The 15,085-nt window shown below is 37.9% G+C and overlaps 1 protein-coding gene across 3 annotated transcripts; it reads right to left on the bottom strand.

Moving 5' to 3' along the window:
* Nucleotides 1-2,802: 2,802 nt before the first annotated feature.
* PMM1 (phosphomannomutase 1) lies at nucleotides 2,803-13,266 on the bottom strand. Of its 3 annotated transcripts, none has more exons than XM_087968251.1 (8): nucleotides 13,066-13,263; nucleotides 10,290-10,407; nucleotides 8,716-8,762; nucleotides 7,324-7,415; nucleotides 5,871-5,970; nucleotides 5,502-5,577; nucleotides 4,204-4,319; nucleotides 2,803-2,934 (listed from the first exon to the last, which is right to left on the bottom strand). In XM_087968251.1, the coding sequence occupies exons 1-8, from the start codon at nucleotides 13,141-13,143 to the stop codon at nucleotides 2,812-2,814; spliced, it is 750 nt and encodes a 249-aa protein (XP_087824377.1). In that variant the 5' UTR covers nucleotides 13,144-13,263; the 3' UTR covers nucleotides 2,803-2,811. The 3 variants fall into 3 exon arrangements, with proteins under 3 accessions (XP_087824377.1, XP_026549012.1, XP_087824378.1); XM_026693227.2 differs by having other exon boundaries at nucleotides 8,716-8,792; nucleotides 13,066-13,261; XM_087968252.1 differs by lacking the exons at nucleotides 2,803-2,934; nucleotides 4,204-4,319 and adding an exon at nucleotides 5,070-5,290 and having other exon boundaries at nucleotides 8,716-8,792; nucleotides 13,066-13,266.
* Nucleotides 13,267-15,085: the final 1,819 nt, after the last annotated feature.

Below are 15,085 nucleotides of genomic sequence, written 5' to 3'. Positions count from 1 at the left end.
TTAAGTTTGTAACTGCTCCTGTTAATGGATTTTACCAGCGACTTTTATGAAACTTATGATTTTTATCGGGTAGTATCTATCATTTCTAAGCTGAGGATAATAAATCATATATACTTTAACATATTACAAACCATTCAGTTCCAAAGACAGTATTTTTAGCTTAAATTTTAATGAACCAATGTGAAGTCATATTGCTTATTGATTTCCTACTGTGGTATGTTTTCACTTTTAATTTTATATTAAGTTACAAATATGAACTACAAAACAGACACTTGACAATAGTAGGGTCTCATTTTTAACTCAATTTTATTAATGTCATACTTTATAATGATATAAAAGCTGCCTGTCAACAAAGCCCCACAAATCTGTAGCTACATCAAAATAGTTGGGTTTCTTTAACATACATGGCATCAAAATAAACATTCCTGCTTAATAAAGTGGGAGTCTGTTTTTTGATCCATCTGAGAAATAGACCACTTTGTGGCTTTCACAGTAATAAATAGGTCCCTGTATTAAGTATTTCATAACCCTCATGAAAAAGGAATGGAAACTAACCTAAGAAGAGCTGGTAATATTTATTTTAAAGCAAAAGCCTCAGCATCTCAGAAAAGAATGCGTTAATTTCATTTCATTAATAATACCAGCTTCTCATCTTTTTATTTCTTTAGATGCCTCTAATTGCATTATAGCACTATTTATGAAGAAAGAAGCATGTGCTGAAATGCCTGCTTTCAAGTCTCTGAATTAGTGCCATGGTTATATGAAAGTACTATAGCTGAGGGCATCCATTTCATAACTTCATTGCATGATCACAGCAAATGAAGAAAATGACTTTTTAACACCTTCTCCAAAATTTGGAATAATTTTATTATATCCAGTATGAATCAGGAGTAAAGGGCCAACAATATTATGTTTTGTTTCATTTTTCAGCCAATCAATCAAATTTACATGTCACCTATCTCATGGGAAATGACACTGGGATTGTACAACAATCCAATTATCTTCCATTGTATTTTTGTCTCTGTATAGGATTACTAAGATCAGTATCCCAAGCTTCCTTTAAAATATATAATGGACCTTCTATTTCTGATTGCAATCACAGCCAATACATTTTTGAAATAGTTTTTGGCCATTTTAAATGATAAATTTTCAAAATGGGTATTGGGTCATGTTGCTACATCTCTAATATTTCTATCACCCAAAAGAAATTTGAGATGATTGTTTTAGTAAAAAATATTTTCAATCTGTTTTATTCTAGAAAAATATTTTGGATAAAAAGGCATTGATTTATAAACTTATTTGGTTCTAAAGTAGTTTCAAAATGATTTCATTGTTTATATGAGTCTCCCAGAATAAATGGAATCATATGCCTTAGTTGCAATGCTTGATAATGTGTTGACAAATCGGGCATGACCGAATCTCCCTGTTTTTGAGATCTCTATAAGTAACTTTACTTACTCTTAGTTTTTGTAAATTGAAATAGAAGCTTTCTATTGGTTTTTTTGTGTGCCTATGTCTTAAAGCCTATTTAGGAGTTACCACTAGGAGGAACTGAAATAAAAAGGTAAGCTGTGCAAGAATTTTCATCTTAACCATTGCAATTCATCGTAAAATACTGAAATATTTTGAAGCTCAGTTTTTCATTTTTTCATTTAATTTCTTTCAAGTTGGTACACAATTATTTGTAAAGATATTAATATTTTTAATTATAATGCATTACTGGACTGACAGAACATATACATACATACATACACATACATACATGAAAATTGGTAGTCCTGACATTTCTGCAAATTTATTTCACTCCTTATCTAGCTGAATAAAAAGCATTTGAGAGAGTCAAAGTAATCTGTAAATAGATTTAAGATATGTTTGCCTCCCATTTTTATTCCATTAATCTGATTAGTAGATATAAATGCTATTGCCAGCATTTATATAGTTAGGTTGGATAATTAAGGTGATAAAGTACAATCCTGCTTGAAAAGTCAGACTGATTGGGCAATGGGAAGAAAGTGCAAGTAAACAGTAACAACTGAAGCTAAAGCAAGGGCTGCTTCCCTAGTTGTGGGAAAGTGCAGTTGCAATATGCAAGGCTACAAAGATGTGTTGACCTCAATACACAAACTCTACTTTTATTGGACCAAAAATATATTATCTATGATAAAATAAACCTGAGCACCAAAGTCATATTTTAAACAGACGGTTTCACATATTAGATCAGGAGCCACAGAAGAATATTCTAATGGATAGTGAAAGCTGAGTAGAATGGTGATGTCTATGACTAATCACTTTCAGTCGGATCTGTGTTTCAAAGTTTATTTCCTATTCCCTCCACATTCTGCATGGCTAGTAATGGATTAGGGATGTTTTCCCTATTCATTATTAGCTTAAAAAAAGGACCTGGTTCCAATTTTAAAAAATAGCAGGCCATCTTAAGGGTTCAAAAATATGAAAATAGTTTGAAAGATCAGGCTGTTTTGCCTTTAACCTATTAATACTATTATTTTAATCTCAGAAATTGATTTGGGTGAATATATGAAGAGATTACCAGCTTTCTATTTCTTTCCTTCTCTCACACGGTTTTAGGAAAACGACACAGCTCCCTTTAAAATGGAACGTTTTAGGAGCTGGAAGGATGAAATATGGCAGGCAGTGATCTGTAGATTCTTACTACTACCAACTGTTGATGGCACTTTAACTCTCTTTCCCTTTTCACACTTCACCTCCATTTCCAAAGTGCAAGCCTTGATTATAATTCAAAAGGTGCTTTTATGAAGTGAACAAGAAGAATAGCAGCAGCAGATCTGTGAGTCAAGATTTATTCACTGTTTCTGGAAAAAATATTTCTCGACATCGCCGAACTGTGTCCTGGGGAGAGTGGATACTATGTCCTACTGTCCGAGGATCATCATAGATTTCATAATCATTCCCACCCTAAGGGCATAAAGAATATTATTTCTTCTGCTTTATGATTTTTAAGTTCATGAGGCTGGAAATGCTATGATAGCAATTACGGAAAAACCATGCATCCAATCCTGCCTCCACCAAGACAGGGTATCTGGCTCCACTTAAATTAGCCCATGCCAATCTGGACGTATCAGTTCCCTGGGAAATTACAGTTCATCTAAAAATCCATTAATTGAGAAAGGATACAAAGGGGCTTGAGAACTGATTTAAGCAAGAATAAAATTTGCAACAAGGAAGTCTTAATTTTCATAGATGGAAAAAGGGCCTTACTCATATCTCAAAGTTAGTGATTTTAAAAAAATGCACTATATGACTGGTCACATAACATCTGTTTGAAGTTATGATAGACACCTTCCCCCCAAAAGCTACATACGACCCTGTTCTTAAGTTATGACATCTGCAGCATCCCCATGTCATTTGGTTTCAGATCGACCACAGGTAAACTGCAACACCTTGCCATCTCTCTACCCCCCCCCCATGCTGCCCCACTGGGCTCCTGAAGTGCTTGGGCTTGCTCCCTAAGCATCCTGGAAGAGCTATTTTCAGCACGCCAATTCCTTGCAGAAATGACAACTGCTTTCAGAAGTTTCTGCCCAATCAGCTGGCCATTAGGAGACTACAAACTTCTCTTAGCTCCTGTTAGGCTTTTGGGAAACCTGCTACCTGTACATGGCTGGCTTCCTCAAAGCCTAGTAAGAGCCAGGAAAGGTTTGCTGTCTCCTAATGGACAGCTCTTCTGTCTCCATTTCATGCAAGCCCATGGAAGAGCTAACAAAAAAGAAATAAAAACCTACTGAAGAATCCTTTTTACAGTGATTCTAATCTCATCTCAAAAAAAGCAGGTTAGTCTCAAAATATTCCCTCTTTCATGTGTGGCTAAAACAGTCCATGGAAAAGAACGACTGAACTGCCAGAACATATCTTGGGCTGTGGGTCTGCATGACTTGCAAGCTCTTGATACAAGCTGGCTTTGTTGTACAAACAAGGCTTTGCTCACTGGAAATTCTGATCAGAGAAGCATTTGTAAGAACTCCTCAATTTGTAAATTGTCAATGTCTGAGGCTCTTAAATATGCCTACTGATATTTTCAAATTGAAATTACACTTTGAAGATCACAAAGGAGCCATAGTGATAACTGGGCTCTGATAAGAGCTTATTCTTACATGGGAAGCATTCTCCTCAATCGTACACATATTGGGCTCTTGTCAAAAAGATGGTTTCTTATCATATACTTACAGGGGTAGTCTCATTTCCAAAGAAATGTATGACATCAAATTTCTCATCCTCAAGGATGTTGAGGCAATAACGTTTGTCCCAGCCCTCTGGAAAAACGTCAAAACTAATCATACCACCTGTTAAGATTTAGAGAAAATTTAGTGAAAATGAGATGAGATTTTTTTGGGAGAGTAAAATCTTTCCTTTGCTATCTCTGACATAAAACACTGTCTTGTGCAAATATTTTTTTTAACATGACACATGGATCTGCGCTGCTGTGTCAGCCTGATTCCCAGAAACATTAATGTTAGAGTTGATATTTCCATAGCAATGAGATTAATTGGCATTAGTGGTGGGCCCTCGAGTGCAGATGATGTGCAGAGTTCAAATACATTTCAGAAAAATATGTGAAAATATGCTTGACAATATGGCTAATGGGGGAAAGGATTCTTTTATCATGCTCTGGTGTAACTGGACTACAAGAAACACGTTTATCATAAACCCCATGTTTATCATTTATTTGTAAAATTTATTAGCCACATGGTAACTCCGAGTGGCCTGAAGCTAATTAACATAGATGGGACCTAGCAGATGCTTCATGTAATTCAGTTTAACCCTAACACTACAGGGACCACCTTCACGAGTGCTTTGAATATCATCATGCCACATTGGTAGCCCAATAGTTTTTCCTGTCTGGCATGTTGGCAGCAGAAATGCCAGGAGCTGCCACCATCGCCATAAGGAACACCGTGTCCTGCTAGAACCACAGGAAGAAATTTGGTCAAATGAAAAAAATGATATATAGAAGTTCAAGCTGGGCAAAGCTGCATTTATATGAGAAATCTACCTGAGTAATAACTCTTCCTTCATTCCAAGAATGTCTTGGCATTTTTTGGGATATTCTTTCACCTTTTTGAAGAATGCTGTCATATTTCCTCTCAGTCTTCCCTGCTCAAGGCTATATATGTCCTGCTAACTTCAATCTCTTCATAAGGCTCAATTTCCGTCATCTCCATTTATCAATAATCTCCACTGGCCTTCGACATCTCCATTGCCTTTCTCCAAAGTGTTTTTAAAATGTGGTGCCAAAGCAATACAGGAATGGAGTCTGAACAAAGTATAAGGATTATTTCCTGTGATTTGGAAACTTCAGTTGATACAAACTAAAATTATACTTAACTTCCTTTCACTCACACATCACTTTATATTCACCACATGTCTGCTTTAAATAGAATTTGGTTTTTATGTGCCAAATTCCACTCAAAATAAAATGCACTAAAAAGCATCCAAAATGACTGTAAGAAATTTCTCATACTCACCTCGGGAAAATCGCAGTCCCTTCCCTGCAAACTCCCTCTGCAGAGCTGCTACAAACTTCTCTCGTATCTTTTCTTTCTATAATGGAGGCAACCAGAAGCATGAAAAGAGACACTTCAGTTATTTTTATTTATCAGATTCCATTTTTTTCTCCACAAAAAGCAGCGGAAAGAGATCCACCAGCAAACTGTTATGTTAATTTTCTTGTATAATTACAGATTCCACGCATAGTACGTCCTGTTCATAAAAACTAAATAAAAGATTTACATACACCCTGACCTAAAATATCACTGGAATCCTAAAGCAATTATATATCATAATTAAAACATCCCCACTGATAATGCATTGGGCAGTCTAATGCTCGTATTTACCTTGTCCAGTTCAGAAAATTCTATTCGTTCTTCCAAGCTGCAGCTTCGACCAATGGGAGAGATGTTCAACATTCCATTGCGAAATTCTATGAATGTTCCCCTTTGTATATTTGGAGAAGAAAGAAGAATATAAGGTGGGAAGAATATAAGGTACTGTTACAGAGGCTCAAAATGCCCTGGGATTGAAGCAAAGGTATGCAATGTCTATCTTAATTGGACATGTAGCCTCTACAAGACCCTATTTGAAGATTCCTATTATTTCAATTTGGGTTGCTACAATTCAGTGTTAAAATAGTTCCATTTCAGTGATACTTTTTAATTGAGTGATTTTATTTCATGATATTGAATTTTTAAAATACAAATTAAGTATAGGAATAGGAGCAGGACATTTTTGGAAGGGCAACTACACCTTATTTCTATTCTCATTCATCTTCCCATTACTTCAAATTTACTCTTAATCCCAATCCCCAATCTCAAACAAAGTACAAAATTTCCTTAAAAAAAAAGACTTTCAGCTGTTTTTTTGTTTTTGTTTAGGATCCAGGCAGGTTGAAGGTTCTTCTGTTCCTATTCCCATGCTTAAAAAGCAGTTGCCTATCAAGGCAAACTGAAATATCTCAACACCTACTTTTAAGATAATGCCTTCTTGTATCTCAACAGCCTCCTATAGAAGGCTGAATATGACAAATACACCCAAAACAATTAGCTGAAATGGCTTAATTTTGAGAAAACTGTGTGACTATTTTCAAACTAGCAGGGTATGCGTGCTTTGCTACGAAACTGTGATTGGGCAAGTTTTTGGGGAGGAAAATAAGGAGGGGAAATTCTGCCTCTGCCTACAAGCATGCATCAGTATTCATTTGGCTAGTGTCCTGTCAGTGTGTGTGAGAGTTGAGGACTGTTTGGAAACTGAAACAGTATTTGCTATGTGAGCAAGGAGACAGGAAGAAGCCTGGGCGTGGCTTAGCTCAACTGTTCTGTACTAAAACTGGTTGCTGCTGTGAAACTGAAACTCCCCTCCTCTGCTTGTGTTTTGCATTTGGAACAGCTTTCTTTTCAGGTGGGGAGAGGGAGTAGAACTCATCAGCATCAGAGCATGTTAATAATAATAATAATATACAAAATTATAATGCGCTGATGGTCATCTTGAAAAATCCTTTCTTAGTGAGCACCTAGAAGCCAAGAGGAACATACGTGTCAAATTTCAAGTTTGAGGGCTTTATATATATATTAGGGTGGAAGATTAAGGACTTTCTTCTCAATATAACCTCTAATTGGTTACAAATTCCAACAAAATGGTTAAATAATATGGGGAAAACTTTATTCTTGGACAAAATTGTTCCTTGTCTGGGAAAAGAAAGCTGGGTATTTCTTTCTTTACCTGTGATCCAAATTCCACACAATATATGGTAAAATAGAATCCTCATATATCAATATAAGGAAAGTACATTACCGTTTCTTGGGCAACTTTAGAAGTGCCATGTAATTAAGGCAGAAGTTGATCAGTTCTTGCAAAAGTTCCTCTCCAAGATGGTTCTGGATAGCCTATTCAACAAAGGATACAATTGATAAAAATCCTTGATATGGATAGCAGAAGACAGCAGATGGTTTCACTACATCGTATGTTAATTAGAAACAAAGGAGGCCTTTGCCAAAAGGAGTAGAAATCAAGGTAGGTGAAATCTTAAAATGTTGCTCAATGAATTTTATTTTATGATGTAAGACACAAGAAACAAGTTTACCTTCTGCAGCAGTACTAAAATCAACGACAGTCCTAGATTGTCATATCTGGATGAAGAGGACCGAAGGGAAAATAATGATCTTAAAACAGCCTCCTTTGACTAGGTTTCCTCAAAATCCAATTAGGGCCATAATTTTCAGCAATCCCAGCCATTTCTAAGAGTTACAACACATTTAGCAGATGGTGGATCAGAAAATGCTGTCTTATTGAATATATTTTTAATGTGTTGAAAAGAAAATAACTTATAATGTTCAACCATATATCTGGAATATTACATTATGAAGCAATGTTTTTCAGGCATTTTGCTTTCCTTTTGGAGGTTTATTAAAAGGGTATGCAACCAGTGGTCCTCCAGAGTTCACTGAGTTTCAATTCCTGGCAAACTAAGTCACTATAAGCACCAGTGAGGGTTGGTGCAAACAATAGTTAGGCAACAAAAATATCCATTCTCTTTTTTTAAATAAGATTATTCTTTATTTCAGATTCCTAGATGAAGCCAGATGAGTTGAAAGGGTATTGAATATAGCAGTGATGGCTAACCTATGACATGCGTATCACTCGTGACATGCCGAGGCACTTTGACTGACATGCCTGTTGGTGTGGGGAAAACCTGCACATTTAGAGGCTGCCTGTGCTCTGCTCCAATCCCTGCTCCCTGCTTGTTGCGTGGAGGCGTGGTGTCACCGCTGCCGCAAGATCTTTGCAGCAGAGAACCAGTTTTAACCGCCATAAACTGAGGTTTGTCAGTTTCATTACCTCAGGAACGCTACAGGACGAAAGGAGATCCATGAGGTTCACAGCCCTGTAAGGTGGCCTTCCAATCCCCACATCCTGCACCTGCAGCCCTGAGACCAGGGAGACGAGTTTCACAGCCCTGTGTGATCACCCCAGCCCAGTCCGTCATAAACCAAATTATTGATATTTCTTGAAGTGACACACGACCCGAGGAAGGCTACACTTTTTCCCGATTTTCGACACACCAAGCTGAAAAGGTTAGCCATCACTGGAATATAGCCTTCTCCCTGTGAGTGATTTCATGTGAAAAGAAATGGCAGGAAAATATTTGTAACGGTCAATGGAGAAACACAAAGAGGCTAGCCCTACCTGCTTTGAGACTAGTTGCCCATTCTTGTATTGCACAGTGCCATTTTCTGCAAAGACGTAATCAAACTTGTTTATGACTGTTGGAAATGGTTGTTGGAAGAGTAGAGAAATTGAGAAAAAAAAAATCAGTGGGAAAGAAATCAGTCAAATATTAATGCAACTCTTTTCATCATTCAGATGGCTAGAGGCCAAGATGGATGAATTAGTTGAATTCTATTTGCGCTGCTTCTCTAAAAAAGCTGTGTAAATAGTGATGCTCATTAATAATTTTAGGAGTGTTAAAATGCAGTATATCCCTTTAAACCTGGAGTTCTCACCTTTCCTTGGAAGGAAGGATTCAGAATCTGGTATTGCACTGTTTTTGTTACTGACAAAACATAATGACTAATACGCAGGAACACAGGGATATGTAATAACTGTTCCATTTTTTTAAATTGCATTGGATCTAGCTTAAACTGAAAGCATACAGTGAAATTCCACTAACTTAATGGTGTATCAGGAATCTTGCGCTGGAAAACATATGTCCTTTTCATGCAAATTTATGTAAGCATGGAATATTAATATTTTTCTTTTTTAAAATAGATTTTAAGTTTTCAAATTTTAAAAACATAAAATAAAACTTTATACATTGTTATCAACATCAAGATATCTTTTGCATCTCCTCACATTTTTCAGTATATGTATTTACTTATTCCTTTACCATTACATCTTACTCTTGCTATAAATCAATATCTTTTATCCTTACATATCAATCTTCTCCATGGTATATTTACATGTTTACATATTCCCTCATTCTTTTCCTAATTGCCTTTTTTTTTCTTTTTATTTCTAAACCACTCATCCCAGGCATCCCAGGCCCTATAATAAATTGAATCTTCTCTGTCTTTTATTTTCATTGTTAGCCTGTCCATCTCTATACAATCTATTATTTTTTTTATAACTGTGCCTTGGAACCCTTTTTTCCTTCCAGAGTTGAATATTAATATTTTTCAACCTCACTTAGAATGTTGCAGGCTACAGGTGAGGGATTGATTGCTTGTTACAAAAATAAAACTCATGATTTCTTTCTCTGTTCTTAAAGTTACTTTAGTCTGTAAAAATTTACATTGCAAATTTTTGTTGTTTCCTACGTTACCTGCATTCTGGAGTGTTTCTATCCTTGATTTTTTTCACCTGAGTTTCCTGGTTATGTATGCAGAACTGTACATTTAAATTTAGAGCTTGCCACATAAGTTCAAGGAAAGAGTATAGGAATACCTCTTACAAGGCTGCTCCTGGGCCCGATAGCCTTAAAACTTGATTTTCCTTCTATGACTTTAAAGCATTTGCATAGGAAGGAATGGCCAGTCTTTTGGCTGAAACTCTTAAATAATCTTTACATTAAAAGTAATAACTTGTCCAGGATACTTAGAGCAGCCTTGCTATAGAATTCACCACAAGTTTCCATTTTGTTTGAATTATGGTTCACTAACCTGATTTGACACTAATATGCAGCCATTCAACAATGTCCAAACAATAATAAAAATTCTGTAATATAAAAATTAAGTGAGACAAAAGAAAGACACCTTACTTACCTTCATCCCCTTCTCCAAGCTGTTCTGCTATTTTGGAGTAGTCTGAGCCTCCAACCACCCCAATCATCACTCTTTTACTCAGCTCTTGAAGAAATTCTGCTATTTCAGGCTCAATTTTCTAAAGGAAACAGAGAAAAAGAGATTCTTATAGAAAAGCTATAGATAGCAGCATGCTGATATTATGCAACAGGCACATGCACATCGATTCTGTGTATATTAAAATTGAATCAATCCATCATGACGGAATAAGCATTCATAAACCAGGGCAACTGATGTTTAAAATCACAAGATGAATTGTAATCACTAGGAAAAAACCCAACCCAAACCATATTGCTTGAAAATCCTTATCTAGAAATGGTGGGAGAGCAATAAAATGTAAGAGCTTTGGACAGTTCAGGGAAGGGAAGTTGGAAATGTATGGACAATTTTTCCTTCTGCTCATATCTCTTCTACCTCATTCTTAACCAGTGAAAACTACTTTGGTCTTTCATTTATAAACAACAACAGACACTGCTGTCTTAGCTAGGTCTCATTTACTATTCTGTCATGGTTTGTTTTTGCTTCAGGGCAATTATTTTGGCTTTTTGGACTTTAGAGGGATTAAGGAATAATAAGTTTAGTGGTGAGTATTATTTTCTTTCTAAATGATGGTTGGTGTAGTGATGTGCTGATCATCTTGATAAAGGGCAAGATATTATTTTATTTGCCCAAGTGGTTTGTTTTTCATGATTTGACCTAATTGGAAAATTACATTTAGACCGAATGCAACAAAATGACCTTCTTGGTATTTTAATCAGGATATCAATCCAGCAAAGAAATGGATGAAAGAAGAATCACACACTGAATAAGCTCGATAGTCCCTTCCAACTTTCAATTATCATACTAAAATTGGTTACAGGTATTGCTAACTCTGCCATACAGGTGAATGGATTAAAGTTCTAATTATAATATATTTGAAGAAAAAAAGTCACTGGAGGAATGGTATTTGCAGTAGCTTCAAAACAGAGAAAGAGAATTAAGTTTTCATGTAATGCATATTTATATGGAACTCAACAGTCCAGCTACCAATTAATGGAATACAAATCTAGAATGGAGCCATTTATATATTACAAAAACTCTCATGTCTGCAACTTTTAACTGGGCAAAACAGTGCATCACAGGGCAAAATATTTTCAACTAAGGTACCTGAAATGGGCTCATTTATTGAATGAATGGGCCTATGATTCCCAAATAAATGAAATTTGGGGAGGTTGTGTCTGCTTCAGAGTTGTTTGGCTATTGCTGCTTCAGTGCTGCCATGGTCAGTGATGGTCTCCTGGTCTTCATTTTCAACATTCCCTGGCAGCTTCCCATAAATCTTTCTGCACTTGCACTGCACTCCTTGTTCCCTCCCCCACCCACTTATCTGCCAGGGAGGGAGGGAGGGACAGAGAGAAAGGAAAGAATACAAGAGGAGAAAAGGAGGGAATAAAGGAAGGGTGAGAAGAAGGAAAGGGGAAGGAAGTAAGGAATAGGGAAAGAGGAAGAAGGAAGGAAGAGTTCCAATGCTCACTGCAAGCTTCCCACAGGAAACTCAATGGGGAGACTGACAGGAAATTGCAAGTAGCTTCCACTCCCACTAATATTTTGCCTGCATGTTTTGTTATTTGGTTTTTCTGTTTAGATAAGGAAATACTGTGAAACGATGACCCGATAGTTTTGGATTGTCAAGTAATGGGTATAAATCTCCATGCAATACTTAGAATGAATGTACCTAAGTATTAGGGTCAGCCCATTATAGTACCTCCAAATGTGTTGCACTTGCACTCACTACAGGTAGTCCTCAACTTACAACTTTTTCTTTAGTGACTATGAAATTACAATGGCACAGAAAAAAATGACTGATGACTGTTTTCCCACAACTGTTGCAGCATCCCCATGGTCACTTGATCAAAATTTGGATGCTTGGCAACTGGTTCCTATTTATGACTATTGCAGTGTTCTGAGGTCATGTGATCACCTTTTGGGACCTTCTGATAAGCAAAGTCAATGAGGAAGACAGATTCACTAAACAACTGGTTACTACTTTAACAACTGCAGTGATTCACTTAAGTGTAGCAAGAAAGGTTGTAAAGTGGGGCAAAACTCACTTAACTGTCTTGCTTAGCAACGTTGGGCCCAATTGCAATGGTAAGTTGAGGACTGCTATTATCTCCTAGGTTACATTGTTTCTGATGACACTGGAGTGATAGGGGCACTTCAATTTTGGAAGACATCAGCGCTGTTAGTTGTATCTAAGCCAATCCTGTGGTAAGTGCTCCCTAGGCTCAATTGGGGGCTCAATTGGGGGCTTTTGCTGTAGTACTGCAAAACATTCTGGATTTAATCTCCCCCACGCTTGTCCTCTTCACATTTTTTACATAATCGGCCCCGAATGGAAATATTTTAAAAAGCCCACCCCGGGCAATCTGCAGCTTCCCCTCCTCCCCTCGCCCCACCTATGAGGACAACTGAACTTCCAGATCACGTCTCTCACAACCAGAGCTTCAAAGGGCGGGAACGAGGCAAGAGAAGCGTCGCTTTTCCCCCCGCTGGGCTCGCCTGGCGCTCCCGGCTTTAGGCTCGGGTTCAGGTAGCGCCACTGCTCTGCGGTACGCTTCAGGGTCCCGCCCGCCCGCCTGCCTAGGCTGCCGGGATCCCCCCCGGTCCCCATTCATTCGGCAAAGGTGTTCAAGGACGAGCGGAGGACGATCGCGAAAGTGGGCGGGATGAAGGCGAGGGTTCCCGATCGTCTTACCTGCCGAGGCGGGGTGAGGGTCCCATCCACGTCAAAGAGGCAGAGAATGCGCGGCGGATTCCCGGAGGTCTCGGCCATCGCGCGTCGACCCCGCTTTACTCGGCGGCCGTAACTCCTCAGCGGCGACAAGGCTGCGATCCGCCGGAGGCGTCGGCCCACGAAGGAACCAATTAGACAGATAAGAGCTGCTCATGTGATCCTTGGAAACCGGGCTGGCAACCCGCCCGGGCCTGGCTGAGGAGGGTTCGCGGCGGTTTCTCACGCTACAGCTTCTGATCCGGACCCTTAGGAAATCTTAGGCCGGAGTCTCAAAACCGGAGAGGAACGGGTGGCGTAAGCCAAGATTCTTCCGGTTTTTGCCGGCGTAAGAAAGGGGCTGGCCGCTCTCTCTCCATACGTCCTCTCCTTTAACGTGTTCCTGAATGAGTGACCGCGTATCTATCTGTATGCGTGGGATAGCCACGTGCGAGTTTACATTGATGGTTGTTTACCCGTGCACATAAATGAATGAAAGGCTACACGTGAGACTTCTTAGGCGCGGCGGGGGTAGGGACAGCTTGACCACGCCTACTGCGATCGACAGGTCCTGCCCAGCGTCGGCTCCGGTCAAGTCTTTATTACCGATGCCCTACAGCGACATGCGGTCTATGTGATCCAATACAAATAAATAATAAGCAACATAAACATTGGAATGCGTAAGGCTTTCAGGGTTGTGTATTGTTTACAAGAATAATCCATTTATGCTGATTTAATTAGGGACTTAGAGCATTTAATTTTCAGTTAGTAATTAGATGGGGTCTCCAACCTTGGCAACTTTAAGTCTGGAGGACTTCAGTTCCCAGAATTCATCAATACTTGTAAGCTGTAGGACGGCACAGCATCATTGTAGATCAAACATCAAAGCCCTGAAGTTGGTCAGTCATGAATATTTGGCACAGATGCTGCCCTTGCAGAACTTTTGAGTATACATCTGCATCTTTCAATATACAAAATAAAAACATAACTTTGTTGATCCATGAAAGAAAAATCCAAACTGTACACTGGGATAATATCTGTTAGGATCCACCAAAAGATGACAAAAGTGTTACATTCTTATTGGTCTCACTATACATGTTTGGGTTTTTTTTTCTTCCAATACGTTAATCTTTTGGGGCAAAATGTTGCACTGTAGAAGGCAGAATAAAGCTGAACATACAAAGTTGAAGTCAGATCTTGGTAAATGGGTTGTTGATCAATGCAGTTGTTTTGCTTTCAAGATCTATGTCATTAGAACATAGAAAGTCTTCACACTAAATTTCCTGCTCAACCATTTCTCTGGGCAAGGACAGAAAATTAGCATATACCACTTAATTATCTTTGATGAAAATAATATTAGAAAGTTCTAATTTTTTCTTTAAAAGATCAGTTCATCTAGCCTGCAAACATTTTATTAAAATCTGGAGCTGTAAATTTTATTGGCTGACCCCTAAAAAAACTAATATAAGCTATTATCTATAGCAAGGCTGCATTATAACTATTTTAAAGTTTTATAACTATTTTAAAGTTAACAGTGAATATTTATTCATCTTTAATTAAGGCATGTGTTTGACAGCTAGGAAAAAAGGCCCCATAAATCTGAATGTGTGTGGCAACCAGCAGCTTAAAGACACACCCTGGTCCCTTTGCTCCTCTGTAACCTAGGAGAAACAAACAACAAACCAGTTTTATCACTTTAATGGGGAAGACGCAAGATTATATAAAGATTTATTATTTCCTAACTTTACTTCCAGCTATCCTGTCTTGGGCTACAGCTATCATTTCATGATGCAAAAGAAAGAACAGACTGAAAGGTAAGATTAATATGTATTCACCAGCTGTGAAAGCAGAAGATGAGATGAAATTATTAAAAGGAAGAATAGTAGATATGGGACTTCAGAGAAGATGCAAGAGTATGATGCCTGAAACAAATCTTTATTTTCTAGATACATTTCTATGGAGTTTCTGGTCCAGTTTTGATATGGAAATCACCCTTATGTAATAT

Source organism: Notechis scutatus, chromosome 6 (assembly GCF_049901735.1).
Source record: "Notechis scutatus isolate UNSWTSFEM ecotype Mainland chromosome 6, rNotScu1.2, whole genome shotgun sequence".
Lineage (NCBI taxonomy): Eukaryota > Metazoa > Chordata > Lepidosauria > Squamata > Elapidae > Notechis > Notechis scutatus.
This window is presented reverse-complemented; position numbering and strand designations above follow the sequence as displayed.